General features: G+C 35.9%; 1 protein-coding gene across 6 annotated transcripts in view; it reads left to right on the top strand.

Annotated features, from left to right (window-relative positions):
* The window catches only part of HACE1 (HECT domain and ankyrin repeat containing E3 ubiquitin protein ligase 1), a 98,646-nt gene that overhangs the window by 23,304 nt on the left and 55,828 nt on the right, over positions 1-19,514 (top strand). For 4 of the 6 annotated variants that reach the window (XM_034991670.1, XM_034991674.1, XM_034991672.1 and 1 more), the window contains 5 exons: positions 1,652-1,783; positions 10,092-10,174; positions 13,807-13,903; positions 15,104-15,205; positions 16,311-16,417. In XM_034991670.1, the coding sequence (XP_034847561.1) occupies positions 1,652-1,783; positions 10,092-10,174; positions 13,807-13,903; positions 15,104-15,205; positions 16,311-16,417 (521 nt within the window). Of the gene's footprint in view, positions 1-1,651; positions 1,784-10,091; positions 10,175-13,806; positions 13,904-15,103; positions 15,206-16,310; positions 16,418-19,514 lie in introns of those variants that run through there. The other 2 variants (XM_034991673.1, XM_034991675.1) reach the window with 2 other exon arrangements.

The raw sequence follows: 19,514 nt of genomic DNA, 5'->3' as shown, positions 1-19,514 counted from the left end.
AAAAAAAAATAATAGCCTGTTCTTGTTTGAAGGATGCAGTCAGTATGTTTTCTCTCTGAGAGTATTTTTTTTTTTTTCTTTTTTTATTTGACAGAGAGAGAGCACAAGCAGGGGCAGCGGCAGAGGCAGAGGGAGAAGCAGGCTCCCTGCTCAGCAGGGAGCCCGATATGGGGCTCGATCCCAGGACCCCGGGATCATGACCTGAGCCCAAGGCAGATGCTTAACCGACTGAGCCACCCAGGCGCCCCTCTCTGAGAGTATTAAATATAGCTTTTTCTTTTGAAGTTTTTTCTTTGAATATTCATGGTTCCTTCTCTGCTTTTTTTTTTCCTTTCTTTTTTTTTTTTTTTTTGTATTTTGTGTTTCAAACTAGATGCATTTGTCAAATGTTTGGTGGAATTGGAAAAAGCTATTTGAAAGCCCCGTTTGAATGAATGAGGTTTATTCACTATGGGCTTCAGTGTTCTTGGGCATTTGCCTTTTGGATCCTTCCCGATACCAATTTCTTTAGGCATTTACTCTCAAGCTGGTTAGATTCCTCAGCGAAACCTCTAACAATTGCCAGGAGGGTGTTAGCATTCTCGATGTTAGGTCGAGGAGAATTCTTTGGGATTTCAGTATTCAGTATGTAAACGACTTTGTCTCCCTTTTGCAATGTGATATTCTTGCTTCATTGTGCCGGTTGTCACTTACTAGAGATTGTTTTCAAGATTCTTGTGTTCTCTCTGATTGGGAAGGGGCAGTTATTGGCCTGGAAGAGTTGGGGAGGGTTGGAGATATAAGGGTCTAAATCCACCAGTTTTCATCCCTACTTCAAGAGGTGCAAGTTGCTTATCACCGATTCTTGAGCCTTTTGGGATTTTAGTGATCTGAGTCACCTTCCTTGGCTTTTTCTATTACTGGTTTAGGATTCAGTTTTTTGTTCTGACAAGTCAGACAAAAACTTTTAACTTGGAAAACTTGTTGCTATTATAGTATCTTTTTATCTTTATCGTAATGGGTCTGTCTTTTGAGGAAAGTACTCTTTATTGTCATTTCAGTGGTGTTTGGGGAAGAAATAGAAGTCGATGCATGTGTTTAAGCTGCCATCCTAAAATAAGTTTCATGATACAGTTTTTAATGGAAAACAGTCAATTGAAAAATGCATGGATAGCATAGTCCAGAGTTTTAACATTGATTATCTTTGAGTGGTAGAGTTATAAATATTTTATCCTCCCTATGTATTACTATTTATGTATGATACATGAGTTATTTGGAAAATACAAGAAGTAAAGAATATGATGTCTGTTGTGTTAATTACCTTTTTATTCATGTTTACTTCTGGGGAAGGAAAAGTATCCAGTACCTTTTCTTTAGAGACAAGCTGTGCATAGAGTCCAGGATCATCTAGGAAGCAGGGTATTTGGTGATCCTAAGTCTAGGGTATTTAACTGTTGTGATCCATGAAATGCTTGATTTTGAAGTACATGGTGGTGTAATCTACATCTTGATGCATATTTTCCCCATATAAAAAATAGGAAAATATATGGGCTTTTATTTTAATCTTTAGTGTGTATATCATACTCACGTTTGAGAAATAATAGCGTTATTTATCTGCTGTTTTTATGAAACACTCCTTGCACAAATGTTAAGTAACTAAATGGCTGTACAGATACACTGGCTGGCCGTGAATGGGCGGACAGAACTACTCCATGACCTTGTACAACACGTCAGTGACGTCGATGTTGAGGATGCGATGGGGCAGACAGCGCTGCATGTGGCTTGCCAGAACGGTCACAAGACGGTAAATTCAGCCATGAGGACTTTAAGTTGCATGTATTTATTTTTGAAAACTTTGAATTCATGAAAAGTTTTTCACTGTGCATAATTGGGAACATGAAGCATCGTAGCAAAATCTTAAAACATTTTTTGCATCATATGGACTTATGATTAATATATATTTGTGGATAAAAAGAATAGAAAATAGTGCTTTTAAATCTGTTTAAAGTATTTGGATTTCAAATTTATTTCTGATTCATAGATTTTGATAGCTGAATATACTAAAATTTTAAATGTATGTTCACATGTAATTTTTTTTCTTTTTTTTTAATTAACATATGATGTATTATTTGTTTCAGGGGCACAGGTCTGTGCTTCATCAGTCTTAAACAATTCACAGTGCTCACCATAGCACATTACCCTCCTCAGTGTCTATCACATGTAATTCTAATAATGTTCTTATTCTCAATCTTATTATCACATAACTTTTTTATATTTTATTTTTTACCATTATGCCTCAGTTACTGGGATTAGGTAGTAAGAAAGTGAGCACGGACATTGCTTAAATATTTCAGCTTAGATTATCATATTTTTCTGCTGTCTTGGAATATGATGCAAGACTAGAGTGATGGTTGTTTTCTTTCTTAGATTTCTAAGATCATGCATTTGTTTTACGTCAGTACTTTCCTCTTGCTTCCATGTACAAACATTTAACTTTAAAAGTTGCTAATAGTTTTTCTTTTATTAGGAGACTGCTGCCTTATATAAAAATTGTTAGTTTAAAATTTAAAATCTGCCTTGTTATAGTTTCCTGTCCTGGTTACTTTTGAGTTTTTTTTTTCCCCCACATTTAACATTGTTGTTAATAGAAATTTATTTACTTGTTAACCGTAACAAGAACAACAAAAACCAGCCGAAAACAAAAAAAATCACCATCAATAACGGCAGATACAGAAATTTGTGTGTTTAATATGTATTTTTTTTAAAGATTTTATTTATTTATTTGACAGTGGAGAGCACAAGCAGGGGGAGTGGCAGGCAAAGGGAGAGGAAGAAGCAGGCTCCCCACTGAGCAGGGAACCCGATGTGATGTCAGGGCTCAATGTGGGGCTCGCTCCCAGTACCCTTGGATCATAACCTGAGCCGAAGGCAGAGCTTAACCGACTGAGCCACCCAGGCGCCCAATATGTATTGTTTTGGACACACTCTCTCTGAGTCTTATCTTTGTGTTCTGAGAATTCCTACTGGAATCTTGATTTTCATCTCTGTACTTTTTTCCTAATCTGGGTTCAGGATGTAGGATGCTACATGTTTAAATGGATTTATATGTGATTATAATTTAGAGTATTGCACTTCTTTAAGATAGTGAGGCCAAGAGTAACATTGTCTTATGTTTAATGAGTTGCATAAGAGGAGGGATATAGAGTTTTTTTTTCTTCCCTGGAATTTCTTCTGAAAACTAGTTGTTCATTTTTATTTTTTATTTTTTGTCCTTTATCATCTGAAAACTAACCCAATGTTTTCAAGTAGTATTTCCTTCTCATTAGTTTTTACTTTCTGAGAGTCAGCAGTATTAATTTAAAAAGTATTCTGTGTGAAAAAAAAAATGATCTGAAATGTCCTAATCTTGAATGGCCCAGGTTTTTAAACAATGGTTGCACATTAGAGGATGAGTCCTGCTGGTAGTTGTTACAGGACAGAAAAGCACCCACTTTAATATAAACACTTTGCCATAACAGGAGTGGAGTGTCATATATAAGATTATAAATCCTACCTGTTGGCCAAGAATTTTTATACAAAAAACTGGGATTCAGATCAGAAGTGATCTATGAAAACTAATTTTAGCTGCCTTGAGCCAGTGAAGAGACAAGAATTACTAAGAAAACCCTATTTCAAAACATGTGCATTACAGGCTGCATTGAAAATTTAGAATTGCCTTCTGAGGTCATTGAAGAATAGTTAGTATGAGTATAATATACTCCATATGCTTTACAACCTAAAGCAGGTGTGGTGAAGTAAGGGAGAATTCCTCATAGTCAGATGCCTTTGAAGAATTATAATCTCAAAAGATTTATAAGGGGGCCTGACTTCACTGCGATGATGAGTTTCACAGAGTGAGGTTTTGCAGATATAGTAGAGGAGGAAGGGTACAAAAAGCCATGTTGACTTGTGGTTGATTGTATTGGTGAGTGAGATTCCATTTTATTATAGTTGGTCAATTATAGTTATCTGTGAGGATCATGAACAGATAAAGAGTATGTTTAGTGTTTTATGAATCATTGTATGCATCTTTAATTCTTCCTCGATGCAGGAAGGAATCTTGAAAAATTAGTCTATCTTTTAGCCTCCAGGCTGAATTATACTCCTAAAAATCTTTGTTGGTAGTTGTGCTAATATTACCTATGCCTTATAATTACTTATGTATTTCTGGGACATGTTCAAATCTCATTGGATGAGCATAGATATGATAAATTATTACAGGATAGGGATTATTGATTTTTTTTTAACTCTTTGTATATCTTTCCATAAGTTGAACACTGAGTATAAAATGCTTTGTCAGGTATCCTACTGACTTACTTTAGCTGCAAGTAAAAATGGCCTTTTTATTGTCTCAAAGTCAGTTCATGCATAAATTCATTAAAAGGTCTTCAGAACTTGGTTCCATATAGACATGTAGCAGTGCATATAGGTTTCAAGATTTATTTTTAAGCTTAAAAGCTTGCATATTGATTATATATGTTTTACAAAATAAAATAGAAAACTTTAAAGGGAGAAAGAAGCTCCATTTAAAGAGGGATTCTTGGGTGGCTCAGTCGGTTAAGCATCTGACTTCAGCTCAGGTCATGATCTCAGGGTCTTGGGATCAAGCCCTGTAGTTGGGCTCCCTGCTCAGCGGGGAGTCTGCTTGTCCCTTTTCTTCTCCCTCTGTCCCTCCCCTGCCCGTGTTCTCTCTGTCTCTCTCAAATAAATAAATAAAAAATCTTAAAAAAATATTTTTAAAAGGTATTAATTAGTAGCACTTTTCAGATTAAAGAGATATGATAAATCCTCTTAAATTTACTTTCTAATCACTTTAGGGTAAATCTCAGGAGTGCATGAAAAGATTTTGATCAACTGGTTAAGAGCTCTAAAGCTTTGTAGAATTTGTAACTGAATACTGCTATTTTCGCTTTGGTAACAAGAAGTGCTGTTCAGATTTACATTATATTTTAAAAGACAAAAGATTTAGAAGAAAAATGCAGTTTTGTTGTAACTAAGAAATTGAATAATCTTTGCCATGATTTAATATAGATGTGTTGGTTTTGTTAGAGGTAAACCACGATAAAGGTCTTGTTGAAAGGAAGTGGTTTGGGTAGTTGAGAATGCATTTTGACCATTTTATGTCCTTGCAACATAATAGCACTATGAGTTTTTTTTATTTTTTATTTTTGAGAGACGGGGCTAGATCTCATGACCCTGAGATCATGACCTGAGTCGAAGTCAAGAGTTGGATGCTTAACCAAATGAGCCACCCAGGTGCCCCAGTAGATTTTAAACTACTCTCTGTTCCTATTTAAAAAGGATCAGATGAAAGAAATGAGCATAACAACTCCTTAGGAATTTAATTTTTTATAACTTTCCTTAGGTCAGCTGTTACTAGCTTTACAATAGCAAAAATTATGGTTTGTCTTGGGATATTGATTTTAAAAATCACTTCAGAGTTTGGTTATTTAGCTGGCCTATTATATAGTCTTTGGCAAATTTTTCTTCCCCTGCCCATACCTACCTCCTATGGTATATTCTGTTTACTGTTTATGTAATTAAGTAAAGCGTTGTGAACACTTTGGAAGACACTTAAGAGCAATAATAGTATTGGTACTATTACTTCCTCCCTCCCTCTCTCCTTCCCTTCCTTCCTTCCTTCCACCATTATTAATGTGTATGATGTGATTCTGCAAGGAAAGTACAGAGAGCACTCTATCTGGACCCTTAATTCATTTAGTCTTGTGCAGTAAGCTAGGACCAGTGTGTTACTTGATTTTTAATCTCATTTTTAGAAAGTATGGTAAAACCTAATATTATTCTACATGGATATAATTGACTCCAATTATTTTGGCCATAAACTGAACTTACTTTTTGGTGACTTTTTCGTTTGTTATTAGTTCTTTAAGATTTGTTAATGTGTTAAATTGCCACAAATGGTTGATTATTGTTTTCCTAGAATAACTTGGATTTAAAAACCCTAGTGAATTGTTGAATGGTTTAGTCATAGTTTGTGTAAATTAGAGTACACAGCGGGATTAGATGTTGCTAAATTTATATAGCTAAATATGAAGCTTCACAAACAATATAAAATGATAGTTGAATCCTGCTTAGGGTATATTTAAGCTCCTGAAACTTAAAAGAATTGTTTGACATTGGTATTACATACACTGTCTTTGAAAGAACTGACTGCATGTTTTACTGAAATTGTAAACTTGGTAAGGAACAGTGTTTACCTATGTTCATTCAGCTCTCCTGATACCTTTTAGTAAGCATTCAAGCTTTTCATCCAGAGAATTACAGGACAGCCACGCAAACTTAATTGAAAGCTTTTGCAAAAACATTTCATTGGATTCAGCCTTGAGGCACAAAGGTAGATAGACTAACATTTTGGATTGTATTTTTATGTTCAGAGTAATTTTATTTATTCTAATGTTAGAATTCTCCTTTAATCACTTCTGGGAAATGTGAGCAAATAATAGTTCTGTTACTGTAATTTTAGACACAACAATCATTATTAAATGATTTTTACTAGATGTTATATAATACTTCAAAGTTTTGATAGGTTTAGGTGGACAGGTTTCTATAGAAAAACCTATTTAAACCAGTCATTGATTAGTGAGTTGGCTATTTTTCTTAGTGGATAAGTAATTCGTGCATTGCTGTCAAGTCATATCAGAATTATTTTTAATAAAAGATAAAGATGCTGTTTTTGTTGTTTTGTCTTTTAGCAAGTAGAAATACCACAACTCAGATTTTTACTTGTAATTTTAATATTGAATATCTGTTCCTTTTTACTTGGATCAGTGTTACTTAGCGAGTTGACGCCGATAAAATAGATCTGCCTTGGATTTCTTGCTTTGTAATTTTTCAGTGTATTGGGCACAGGTGGTCTTGGTTAGTCACTGCCTTCAATTAAATGACTTTGGAGATTGACCCAAACATTAGCTTTGCACATTAGTTTTCCACTCAGAATATTGTTTTATCACTTGAAGGGTCACGAAGTCTGTTGAAAGTGTGTTGTTTCTTCTCAAGGGTTTCTTGAAGCCATATGAAAATACCCTTTCAGTGCTTTTCTTTCAAGGATCTTTCCTAGCAGTTTCTTATACTGTATGGAGGAAGGACCCCCCCCCCCCCCGCCCCCCGCCAGTAGATTATCTAGGAATAGGAGAATAGTTTTTTGTTGTTGTTTTTTGTTGGGGGAGGGGGGCAGATACTGGACAGTTTCCTACGTTAAGAGTAGAGAGAATATGTTTCCTCACAGGATGTATTAAATTTATTAGCACAGTGTCCAGGCACATGTTAAGGTTACTCATATTATTATATCAGTATGTATTTTAAACAACTATATAATTTTTGTAAATGCATAGTATGTTTTTTAATAATTTATTTCTGCTTCTGGGACAACTGGCTGGCTCAGTCAGTGGAACATGTAACTCTTGATCGAGCAGTTGTGAGTTGAAGCCCCACGTTGGGTGTAGAGATTACTTTAAAAAAAAAAGTCTTTAAGCTAATAGTAATAATTTATTTTGCTTCTATGTGAATTGCTTGGTTTTAATTGCATATTAGTATATGTTTTCAATATATATAGTGCTTTCATCTCTCCTGAGCCTTTTGAGTTACGGCTTTTTGTCTAATTTCTATAACAGCTAATGAACATTATTGCTGCTGTCCATCTCATTCTTGTTTTGGGCCATGCAGACACAGCTTCCAGGTCAAAACTCAGAAAGGAGAAGGCCATAATCAAAAGGCTCAAGTAGGCCTTGTCTTATAAAATAGTATTTTTCTTATATTTGAAAGCTGTGCTTGACCACTTGTCCTCAGTTTAAAGGAATTCTATAGCTGATAATAAAATTTTATGTAACAGTGTTTCTATTCCTCTTGGGTTAGAAGTGAATTCAAGTAGTAATACATGAATACTATATCTTAAAATATTTCACTTTTATCAGAATCTTTTCAATAAACGATAGTCCCTTAAACCATCCTTTTTTGTCCAGTCATGAATGCCAGGCAACAATTTTCAGCACTTTTAGTTTTCTTTCTGGTATCTATTTCCAAATAATATGCTTCTGTTGCTCTTTCTTAACTTTCAGATATCGCTGAATCATTTCTTGTCCTGGTGAGTGAGGATTTAACTCATTTAAATCCTCTTCCCATGCCTTCTTCCCCATTTCTAAAATTAAATTGTAAATTTTGACAGAAAAGATTAGGTGTATATATAGTTAGGTAACTATTGTTTACTGCTGAGTCAAGTAATGAATTATAACATTTTCTGTCTAGGGTGACTATTTTTTTTTTTTAAGACTTTACCCATTTATTTGAGAGAGAGAATGAGATAGAGAGAGCATGAGAGGGGGAAGGGTCAGAGGGAGAAGCAGACTCCCCACCGAGCAGGGAGCCCAATGCGGGACTCGATCCCAGGACTCCAGGATCATGACCCGAGCCGAAGGCAGTCGCGCAACCAACTGAGCCACCCAGGCGCCCAAGGGTGACTATTTTTCTTAACGTTAATAATTGGCTTTGTTCAATTTTCTTTTTATGAATTAGTAATTTTTTGTATATGCTCCTACAGAATATCTCAGGACTATTTTCTACAAAGAAAGATTCATTAGATAGTATCAGTTCCTTTTTTTTTTAACTTGGGAATTTCTTAGTTTTTCCACCCTTTCAGGTTTAGCCTGGCTACTGGATTTCTGGGAGCCTAGTGGAATGTGGGGGCTGGAAGTTTTCACTTAACTGTGTTCATCGTGGCTCCTTATCTCTGCTTTACCTAGGTATCTTGCTTGTCAGTCTAGAGCCTCCCTACTCACTTTGTCCAGATGATAAACCTCACTATTTTGAGACACTGTAGGGAGAGATAGTGGCTAACTCTGTGGCATGGGGATAAAGGGTCCAGTGGTAAGGTCCAGCTGTTTCTTTTATAGGCTTTCACTAATATTCCTGTTTAGGGCTCTTTGTAACTATTCCTGTCTTAGAAGGTACCTGGTACTTCCAATCCCTGTATTTTGTATGTGTGTTCTACAGGGAGAATTTGGTGGTGTGTTGGAATCCACGTTTGCAGGCACTTAGACTTCAGCTGCTTTTGATCTGCTGAGTTGGTTTCTATTCCTCCACTTGCTTGCCACTTTCCCAAAACTTACTGACTTGTCTTGTATGCTGTTGTGTTCTTTCCTGTTCTTCCTTGTGGGCTTATAGCCTTATTATTTTACTGACATTGTATTAGGTTTTAGAACAGCAATAATGAACATATGTGTTCAGTCCAGAAGTAATATTAAACAGTGTAATTCCAAAAACTTTTGGGTTTTTACATGTTTTCTTCCTTTTTGCAGGAGAAACCCAAATGAAGATCAAAGGAATAGAACCAGAAGAGATTCTTTTCTTTTTTTTAAGGCTTTCAGGAGAGCCACATTCTATAGATCTAGTTACCAAATATGTGATTTTACATTAAGATTTTACATTAACTTGCTTTTTCTTAATATGACTCAGATGGTTGCAGAAGTGAGCTTAGGAGTCAGAGTGTGTATAAATGAGACTATCAGAGAAACTGAGTTACCAGAAACTGGTTACTGGTACTAGCAAAAGGACTTCTTAGCTTTTTAACATTTTGAACTTTAATAATTATGATTAATAATTATGTTTGAGTTTAAGAAAGTGATAGTTCTGGTACCTATTTTTTGTTTTTAGAGGCAAAATTCTGGTTTCTAAATTCAAATATCTAGAGGAGCTGTGCTAACTTTACTAGCAATATGTGGCTATTTAAACTTAAGTTAATTATTATAAAATAAAATTAATTCAGTTCCTTAGTTATTCTAGCCATTTTTCAAGTCCTTGGTAGCTACGTGTGTCAGCGATTTTCTAGAGCCTTCCCGGGTTAACACAGGTTATATTACATTGATAATTCCACATATATTGTTTCTAGAGAGTTAACCAAAATATTGAAGAAGTTCAGCCATCATAATTGTCATGTTCCTACTTGTTCTACTTTAAAATTTCAGGTAGTGGCAGGAGCATTCCTCATATCTATTTAAATTGTGATAATTGTGTCTTTGTTTGACTTCTCTGGCTTTACTTTTTGTTTCTTTTTCCTCCAGACAGTGCAGTGCTTGCTAGACAGTGGTGCTGATATTAACAGGCCAAATGTATCTGGAGCTACTCCATTGTACTTTGCTTGCAGGTAGGATATTTTCTATTTCCAGATGCTCTCATTAATGTATTTATTGCATTTCCAAACACAAGCATTTCTGTATATTTTCTAAAGTTCTCTTGTTTTCCCACAAATACTGTGTTCACCTAACTGCACAAGGAAAAACATTTTCTATTATATTGCCAGTGTTTTTATATGTTATAGGTGGGAGCTTTTGATTTACTTGATTATTTAAATTTTAAATTTTAGACTAATTACTTAATAAGTAATGAAAAAAGACATCTCTATAATCCAGTAATTTCCGTTAAGTACTAGGTCAGTTCCAGAGGGATAAACTATTAAACTATGTTTTGGACCAGAGCCATCCATGTCTTTGCTTTCTTTGGATTTGTAACTTTAAAAAAAAAATCTTGAATTTGTCTTGTTAGATATTAAATTATGCATTAAGTTGTTTTTGTGCTTCTGTCTTGGTTCATTTTCTTGAAGCATGTATTTTCGTTGGTTCATTCATGTAATAAGCAGACATTTAGTTAGCACTCTGTGTGTGCCATATATTATGGCGTTAGTGATACAGTAATAAACCTAAGTCCATAAGGAACTAACAACATAACAATTATACACGTACTCCACCCCATACATACACACCCACATATATACATACTATGTTATATAAATGTAGTTTGCAGTTAGAAGCAGCTTACAGTAAACCACTGTTTCTTGTCTTTGGTTTAGATTATATGAAGTGCAGTATTTATTTACGCTCTTAAATGCAGATATGGAGTTCTCCAGAAAGCTCCTCTTTTCTTTTTTTTTTTTTTAAAGATTTTATTTATTGGGGCACCTGGGTGGCTCAGTCTGTTAAGCGACTGCCTTCGGCTCAGGTCATGATCCTGGAGTCCCGGGATCGAGTCCCGCATCGGGCTCCCTGCTCGGCGGGGAGCCTGCTTCTCGCTCTCATGTGCTCTCTCTCTCTCATTCTGTCTCAAATAAATAAATAAAATCTTTAAAAAAAAAAAAAAAGATTTTATTTATTTATTTGAGAGAGAGAGAGCATGAGAGGGAGGAGGATTGGGAGGGTCAGAGGGAGAAGCAGACCCCCTGCCGAGCAGGGAGCCCGATGCGGGACTCGATCCCAGGACTCTGGGACCATGACCTGAGCCGAAGGCAGTCGCTTAACCAACTGAGCCACCCAGGCGCCCCTGTTATAGGTTAGTCTTAATGTCGTGCAATATTGTCGGTGAGGCACTTGAAGCCCTAATTGGGTTATGCAGATTTTATATATATTTTAGTTCTTGTTTCTTGCTTTTAATTTATTTTTGAAATGAAATGTTACCTGATCGTAGATGAGATTTTAATGTAGTTTTAGAAATTACTCCAGCTTTCTAAAAATGTCAAAATGGTATTCTTTTTCCTTCATGATAATTATCCTTTTTGCTATATATGATAAATAAAATTATTTGGAGACTTTTTAAAACCACATATATTCAACAATGTCCCATTTGTACATGGTGATCTTGTCTGTCCATTGTGTGTGATCCCCATTTTATTTTTCTCATAGCATGTATCCCCTTGCACCTTGTACCATACTCTCTTGAGTACTAAATTGTTTACTCTTTGAGGGCAAACTCTGTTTATTCATCTTGGTTGAATAATATGTAGATGAAAGATTTTGGAGTTAGACTGACCTAGATTCAAATTCTCCTCTGTCATGTAACTGTGATCTTGAGTAACTGTGGTTTTCTCAAGTCATGGTTTTTTCAACTGAAAAATGGAATGAATACTTATTTTATAGTAGTGTCAGGATTAAGTCAGACTTTGTACAAAGAACTGAGCATTATGCTTGTCATTTAGTAGATCCTAAATAAACTGTGATTCAGGTCTTTTTTTTTTTTTCTGTAGTACATTACCTTATTTAATGCTTATTTGTCAAATGAATGGTACCTGAAGTTAAAAACTATAATTCAACATATGTATTGAATATATGTTATAAGCCAACTACTGTGCTTGGTGCTATGGAACAAATATATTGTGAAGAAGTTTATAGTTTAATTGGAAAGATTGGACACATGGATATTAAATAATTATAGAAGAAATGTCATTAAAGTTGAGCAGACTAGCTTTGCAATTTTGGGTTTTTCAGAACCAAGCATAGTAGCAAAGATAACACTCTCTCTAAATAAATTAATAAGTTAGTTTCTTTTCACTTAGCTTTCATTTTTAGGTATTACAAAGAATAGAATGGAGTTAATTATAAACTCTTGCTGTTAGCTTTAATATATAATGTGTTGACCAGTACTCCCAGCTTAATGACAAATGATGCTCGATGAAGACTTTTCTTGATGTACAATAGTAAAACTACCTACTGTTTCTTTTGGAGAGATTGCTGATTTATTTGGTTTCTTGGTTTTCTGGAATAAATTAGGTACTGTTCTTAAGCCAGTTTTGGCCTCTTGATATTTGTATTAAGCTAAGTAATCAGTATGACAATAAAGTATTGGGAGAGTGATGTATCTATAATATCTGCCATCACATTCATAGTAGGGTTTATTAAATTTAAAAAATTTTAAATTGTTTAATGCCATTTGGTTATAAATTACACCTTATGCAGTGTCATTTTGTGGTAAAGAATGAGTGGTATTTTTTTTTTTTTAACTCTGAGAAGTCTGTGTGTCTTTCTCTTTGGGAAATGACATACTGGTTTGGGTGTAATGGTATCGTCGAAGAGTCTTGTTTTGGAAGACGGGGATCTGAGTTCTAGTTTCACCTGTGCTTGAGTTAGTAGCTTTTGTCATCTACAAAATACAAATTTTTGATTAGATACTCTTCTAAACCGTATGACTTCTTTGGGCATTTCGTAAAATTCAAACTGTAGTGTCTGTGGATTGTAACTTTATTTTTTATTGTCTAGAGTATCTTGGATCAGATTAGCTCACTGAATAATGAGACCTAGAGTCTAGTGGTTACCATCTTCAAATTAGCTTCCTCCTAGCTGAAAGAATGATGGTTACTAATTTTACTCCTACTAGAAAGAGAATAAGTAGAATGGGCATGTGGATAAGAGCATTGTTCATTCTAGATCAGATTAAATAGCTGTCAACAGAAGCCAAACTGAGTGGGTTGATAAAATGAAGGTTGAAAGCTAGATAGTATTTTTGGATAATTAATCCCTACCCTTCCCTCATTCTCTTATTTTGATAGTTGTATTTTCTTCTTCCTTCCTTCCTTTCTTTTTATTTATTTTTTTGCCAAGTATTAAAGTGCCATAAAATATACTCTTGTTTTGAATATTGAGGTTTTTTTTGACTAAGAGGTCTAGAGACTTGGATGGGTGTGGTAGGAAGAAGGTTGGAAATGATTGAAAGAAAAAAATGGAGCATAAGCCTGAGTAGTAGCTGTTTATCCCTAAATGTTATGATTTATTGTAGGTAATGTGTTCTAAGTTCAGTTCTAAGATTTAATAAGTCAGTTTCCTATCTACATGGTGAAGGTATGATTTAACATTGGGAAATGTTTTCCTGGATGTTGAGGATGTAATTCAGATCTTCCTCTCAATTTTTAAAAATTGTTAGTCTTCTCTTGATTCATATTGACTGTCCATAATTCATAGAGAAAGACTTTAAATTAAAAAAAATTTTTTTTAACATGGTTTTACTTCTGTACAGTCATGGTCAGAGAGACACAGCACAGATTCTTCTGTTACGAGGAGCTAAATATCTGTCAGATAAAAATGGAGTAACGCCTCTGGATTTATGTGTACAGGTATGTTGTTAATGTATATTCTTAGCCCTTTACTTTATAATAGAGACTGAGACTGGTAAAATCACCTTTTTTCCTCAAATGAGAGGGTGGATGCAAAGATTTTTATTCTGTAAAGAATATGATTTTTTTAAAAGAATATGATCTTTTAAAGGAACTGTGATAGTATAAGAAATATATATTGGTCTTCATCTTAGTTCCTAACACAAGAGCTTCTCAGGCACTTGGAATCTCCAGAGTGATAAAAATGTCTTTTTGTACATTAATGAGATGGCTGGTGGCTTAAAGCCTCTGAGAGCTTCAGGATGGGTGCTGATTGCCTGGGAAGCCAGTCATGTGACACCCAGGGAGGTGAGAGGGACTGGAGGTTGAATTCAGTCATCAGTGACCAATAATTTAATCGATCATGGCTATGTAATGGAACTTCCATAAAAATCCTGTATACAGTGGGGTTCTCAGGGAACTTCTGGATTGGCAAATACATCAAAGTTGTGGGATGGTGGCATGCCCAGAGAGGGCATGGAAGCTCTGTGCCCCTTCCCACATACCTTACCCTGTGCATCTCTTCCATTTGGCTGTTGCTGAGTTGTATCCTTTATAATAAATAAAGTGTTTCCCTGAATTCTGTGAGCTGTTATCAAACAGCAAATAGCAGATTATCAAACCTGACGGGGTGGTTTATGGGAACTCCTGACTTAAAGTTGGTTAGTTAGAAGTATGGGTGGCCTGGACTTGTGAGTGTCTTTTTTTTTTTTTTTTTTAAGATTTTATTTATTTATTTGAGAGAGAGAATGAGAGAGAGCACATGAGAGGGGGGAGGGTCAGAGGGAGAAGCAGACTCCCGGCCGAGCAGGGAGCCCGATGCGGGACTCGATCCAGGGACTCCAGGACCATGACCTGAGCCGAAGGCAGTCGCTTAACCAACTGAGCCACCTAGGCGCCCTTGTGAGTGTCTTCTGAAGTGGGAGCACTTTCATGAGACTGAGCTCCTAACCTGTGGGGTCTGTGTTAACTCTGGGTTAGCGTCAGAATTGAATTAAATTTTATGACACTTAGTTGTTGTCCACAGAGAGTTGGAGAATTGCTTGGTGTGGAAAACCCACACCTTTAGTGTGAGACTGGTGTGTAGAGGAAATAAGTTTTCCATTAGGAACTTCTTTTGAACCTAGATAATTAAAAAAAAAATTTTTTTTTTTTTTTTAGGGTGGTTATGGAGAGACATGTGAAGTATTAATTCAGTATCACCCTAGGCTTTTCCAGACAATTATTCAAATGACACAGAATGAAGATCTCCGAGAAAACATGGTAATGTAATTGTACTAGTAGCTTGTAAATGAACAGGTTTTTTGTTCATGTTTGGCATATATGGCATTTTAAAATGTGCCTAGTAATTTTATTATTATAAATATTTTAATGATTCAGATTTGCTTGTCTGCGTTATAGGAAAGTATGAATTATATACTAATAAACTTTGTGCTGCTATTTAGCCCTACGAGTCTTCTGCCCTCAGGGTCTTTGTTTTGTTTTTAAAGATTTTATTTATTTATTTATTTATTTATCCATTCATTCATTCATTCATTCATTCATTCGCACACGCATGCGTTGGGGGGCGGTCAAGGGGAGAGGGTGAGGGGTAGACTCTCAGGCAGACTCTGCACTGAGCCCAGAGCCAACCTGGGGCTTAATCCCACAACCCTGAGATCATGATCTGAGCTGAAACCAAGGGTCAGATGCTTAACCAACTGAACCACCCAGGTGCCCCGAGGTCTTTGGTTTTTGCTTAAAATAATTGGAATTTTCCCCATAGGTAGGGGAAAATAATCTGAGGAGGAATATCATAATGTCATTGGTAATCACTTGTTTATTGAGCTCTGTATTATAATATCTTTTCTCTGAAAAATTGCGGAGTTTATACTTCTCTTATATTTTAGAAGTTTGGAATTAAATTTCTGTAAATGAACTTGGTGATTTCTTTTTTTTTTTTTTAAGATTTTATTTATTTATTTGACAGAGAGAGACACAGTGAGAGAGGGAACACAAACAGGGGGAGTGGGAGAGGGAGAAGCAGGCTTCCCGCTGAGTGGGGAGCCCGATGCGGGGCTCGATCCCAGGACCCTGGGATCATGACCTGAGCCAAAGGCAGGCGCTTAACGATTGAGCCACCCAGGCGCCCCTGAACTTGGTGATTTCTATTTGCATTTTTCATTGCTTTAAAAACTGGGTGATTTTGAAAGGATTTTATGTCATGTCTATATTAGCTTTTGAATTTATGCAAGGCAAAATAACTGTAAAGGACTTGATTTCAGCTAATTGGCTTTGGGATACTTTTTAAACTAATAGGTATATAATTTCTTAATAAAGTTTAATGGATTATTGTATAATCACATTTTTTTATTTGTAAAAAATTTAGTTGCGGCAAGTTCTGGAACATTTGTCTCAGCAAAGTGAAAGTCAATACCTAAAGATTCTAACAAGCCTTGCTGAAGTTGCCACAACAAATGGGCATAAACTGCTTAGGTAAGTGTTTCAAAATATAAGCAAATCAATAGGTAGCGGTATCTGTCACCTTTGTCTCCTTTCAGGCTTTTCTGGGAATGGTTTATTTTGTTTGATGTTTTTGTCAGTGCTAAGGTGTTTTAAAAATTTGCTGATTTATTATTGTTTCGTTTTAAAAGACCAGGGCAATCAAGTATTACTGAGAGACTTTAGTTTCTCTAGAGGGACTAAAAGTAGAGAGTTACTTAAGTGGATTTGGACATAAGTGTCTAAAATTCTATAAAATGATAGATTAGTCCTAAGTAAATTGTACATGAAAAATAATCAAGCAAGTTTAGGAGTCTTTTTTTTTTTTTTTTGGTCCTTCCCCCAAGAAAATAGTTTAGGAATGTTGATCACTAATTTATAGAACTCTGTGTATGGGCTACTATTCAGCCTCTCAGTATACCCTCATGATCCCTTATAAAGTTTTTGCCCTAAACTGTCCCCCTTCATTCAGTTCTTTATTCTTTCCAAAAGATGCTATGGTTTTAATGGCTCATTGCTATATCCATGGAGGTAATGCCTTTATATTACTTGCATTTATATGTATTGTATTTTCCTGCAACTATACTTCACTGTATATGGTTAGCTGCCCCAATTAGGAATAAACAGCCCCAATTAGGAATAATTGGGCACTTAGGGGCACCTGGGTGGCTTAGTTGGTTAAGCGTCTTTTGATTTCGGCTCAGGTTGTGATCTCAGGGTCGTGAGATTGAGCCCTATTTGGGTTCCATTCTCTGTGTGGAGTCGGCTTCGGATTCTTTCTCTCCCTCTCCCTTTGCCTTTCACCCTGCTTGTGCTCACGCACACATGTTCTCTTTCTCAAATCTTAAAGAAGGATAAATAGTCATTTAGAAATGGTTAATGTGTTTTTTCTTAGCTTATAAATTTGGCCTACTTCTAATTTGGATGCTTTCCCCTTTGCAGTTTTCTTTTCACTTTTCTTAAGACATTGACAGTCTTAGAATGGGTCATAGTCTTCTCTCATCTCTGTGGTTGCAACTGGAGTTTCTTCCTCCCAACTCCATGCTGTTTTTATAAATTGGCTACATTGTTGAGTCCATTATGATAGCCCTTTGTTTCTGTCTTCCTTTAGACCAGAATCACACTGGTCTGTTTATTTAAAAGGATCTTTGCTAGGCCCCTTACCCTTCATGATACCAGGGTCACCCCCATTACATCTTTCTTCAGCATTTCTACTCACTATACCATTTGCTGTTTTTTTTTTTTTTTTTTTAAGTTTCTACCTTTGAGACTACTTTAGGTTCTGTTTATGGAATTCATTGAATTTCAGCTTTATATAATGCTCTTGTCTTATTTAGTCATTTCTATTAATCCATTTATTTGATGAGGACTTTCTACAATTCAGACATACTAAATAAAGGCATGGCTTTTGGGACTCAGCCAGACTCAGGTTTAAATCCAGATATCACTATTTGCTATGTGATCTCAGCAAGTAACTGTTTTGAGTTTCCCTTTATCATTTACCCATATATCTAATACATGTTTCTGAATGCCTGCTATCCACCAGGCCATCTGGTAGGTGATTGTGAATAAAACAGACAAGATCTCTCCCTATACTTAATTTACAGCCTGGTCAGGATTTTAGTTCCTTGTTGGAAAATGGTATTAAATATCTTCTTAATGAATTATAAAAATACAATGGTAAGGTACTATAAAGTGCCAAGCATATTGTCTCGCACATAGTAGAGATGATGATGATGATTATATAAATGGAAAAATCCCGGAGATAATGATTATGGTTATTATAAATACTCTACATTTCTTTCTTTCTTTCTTTTTAAAGATTTTATTTATTTATTTGAGGGAGAGAGCGAGAGCAGGAACACAAGCAGGGGGTGTAGGAGAGGGAGAATAGGCTTCCCGTGGAGCAGGGAGCCCAATGTGTGACTCGATCCCAGGACCCTGGGATTATGACCTGAGCCAAAGGCAGACGCTTAACGACTGAGCCACCCAGGTGCCCTCGTTTTTTTTTTTAAAGGTTTTATTTATTTATTTGAGAGAGACAGAGAGAGCACAAGTGGGGGAAAGGGACAGAGGGAGAAGCAGACCCCCCACTGAGCAGGGAGCCTGACGTGGGGCTCGATCCCAGGACCTGAAGGCAGACGCTTAACCAACTGAGCCACCCAGGCGCCCCAGTACTCTACATTTCTTACATTAGAAAACTGACCTGTTTTTTTCTATTTAAGTCTTTGTCCTATTTTTTGCTTTTCCACAGTAATGAGAAAGCCTCCGTTTTTATGTATTTATGTTTTTAAGTTTACCTTTAATACTTATTAACCAGGCACTAGCTAAGGAACATTCACATTATTTCATTTAAACCTCACAGTAATTTTGTTATTTAGGTAGTTATTTCCATTTGACATAGAAGAAAACTGAAGTTTAACCATTTACCAAGCTAACACATAGAAGAACCAGGATTCCTATTCTCACTAATAGAGAGCAGATTCTGGGTTACAATCTAGCTCTTAAAAGAAACAAGGAGATTAGTGGAATGGAAATAGAATGGGAAAAAGGGAGCCATGACCATAACAGGTTTTAAAACTATTTTGCCAATATGTACTTGCCTCACTGCTTATAGTGCTACTTTTCGTATGCTCTGTGAAATCTGTTAATTATTTTAGAGCCATTTTGGGGCTCTAAATATCTTTTTTTTGAGATTGGTAGTGAGTATTGGTTATTAGTATTTTATTAGAATTTATTGTATTGTTTACTCTTTTGGGAAATCCTGTGTTTCTCCTTTACTCTCGCACTTCTGCCGTGCTCACCAGATGTGTGGGTTTTTTATTCCCCCATAGCAAGAAATTCTTTAGACATCAGCTGGTGTACAGTTTAACTCAGCTTTGACAATTGTCCATCTAGAGATATATCAGATCTCATAGGTTAAGGGCTCATTCCTGTGAGACTGCTCCCACTTTCAGATGCCAATTGCAAGTAGTAGGTCCCCAGGTTACCCACACCTTCTGTCTGACTTCACTTCAAATCAGAGATTCTCATGACCTCTTTCCTCTTAGATTTGGAAGCTCCCCGAACCCCGTATTTTGGCTTTTTGTGG

The sequence above is a fragment of the Mirounga leonina genome, unplaced genomic scaffold (genome assembly GCF_011800145.1).
Source record: "Mirounga leonina isolate KUSES-001 unplaced genomic scaffold, KU_Mleo_1.0 Mir_53, whole genome shotgun sequence".
In the NCBI taxonomy this organism is placed as follows: domain Eukaryota; kingdom Metazoa; phylum Chordata; class Mammalia; order Carnivora; family Phocidae; genus Mirounga; species Mirounga leonina.
The sequence above is the reverse complement of the archived record's forward strand: the minus strand, read 5'-3'. Positions and strand labels throughout refer to the sequence as shown.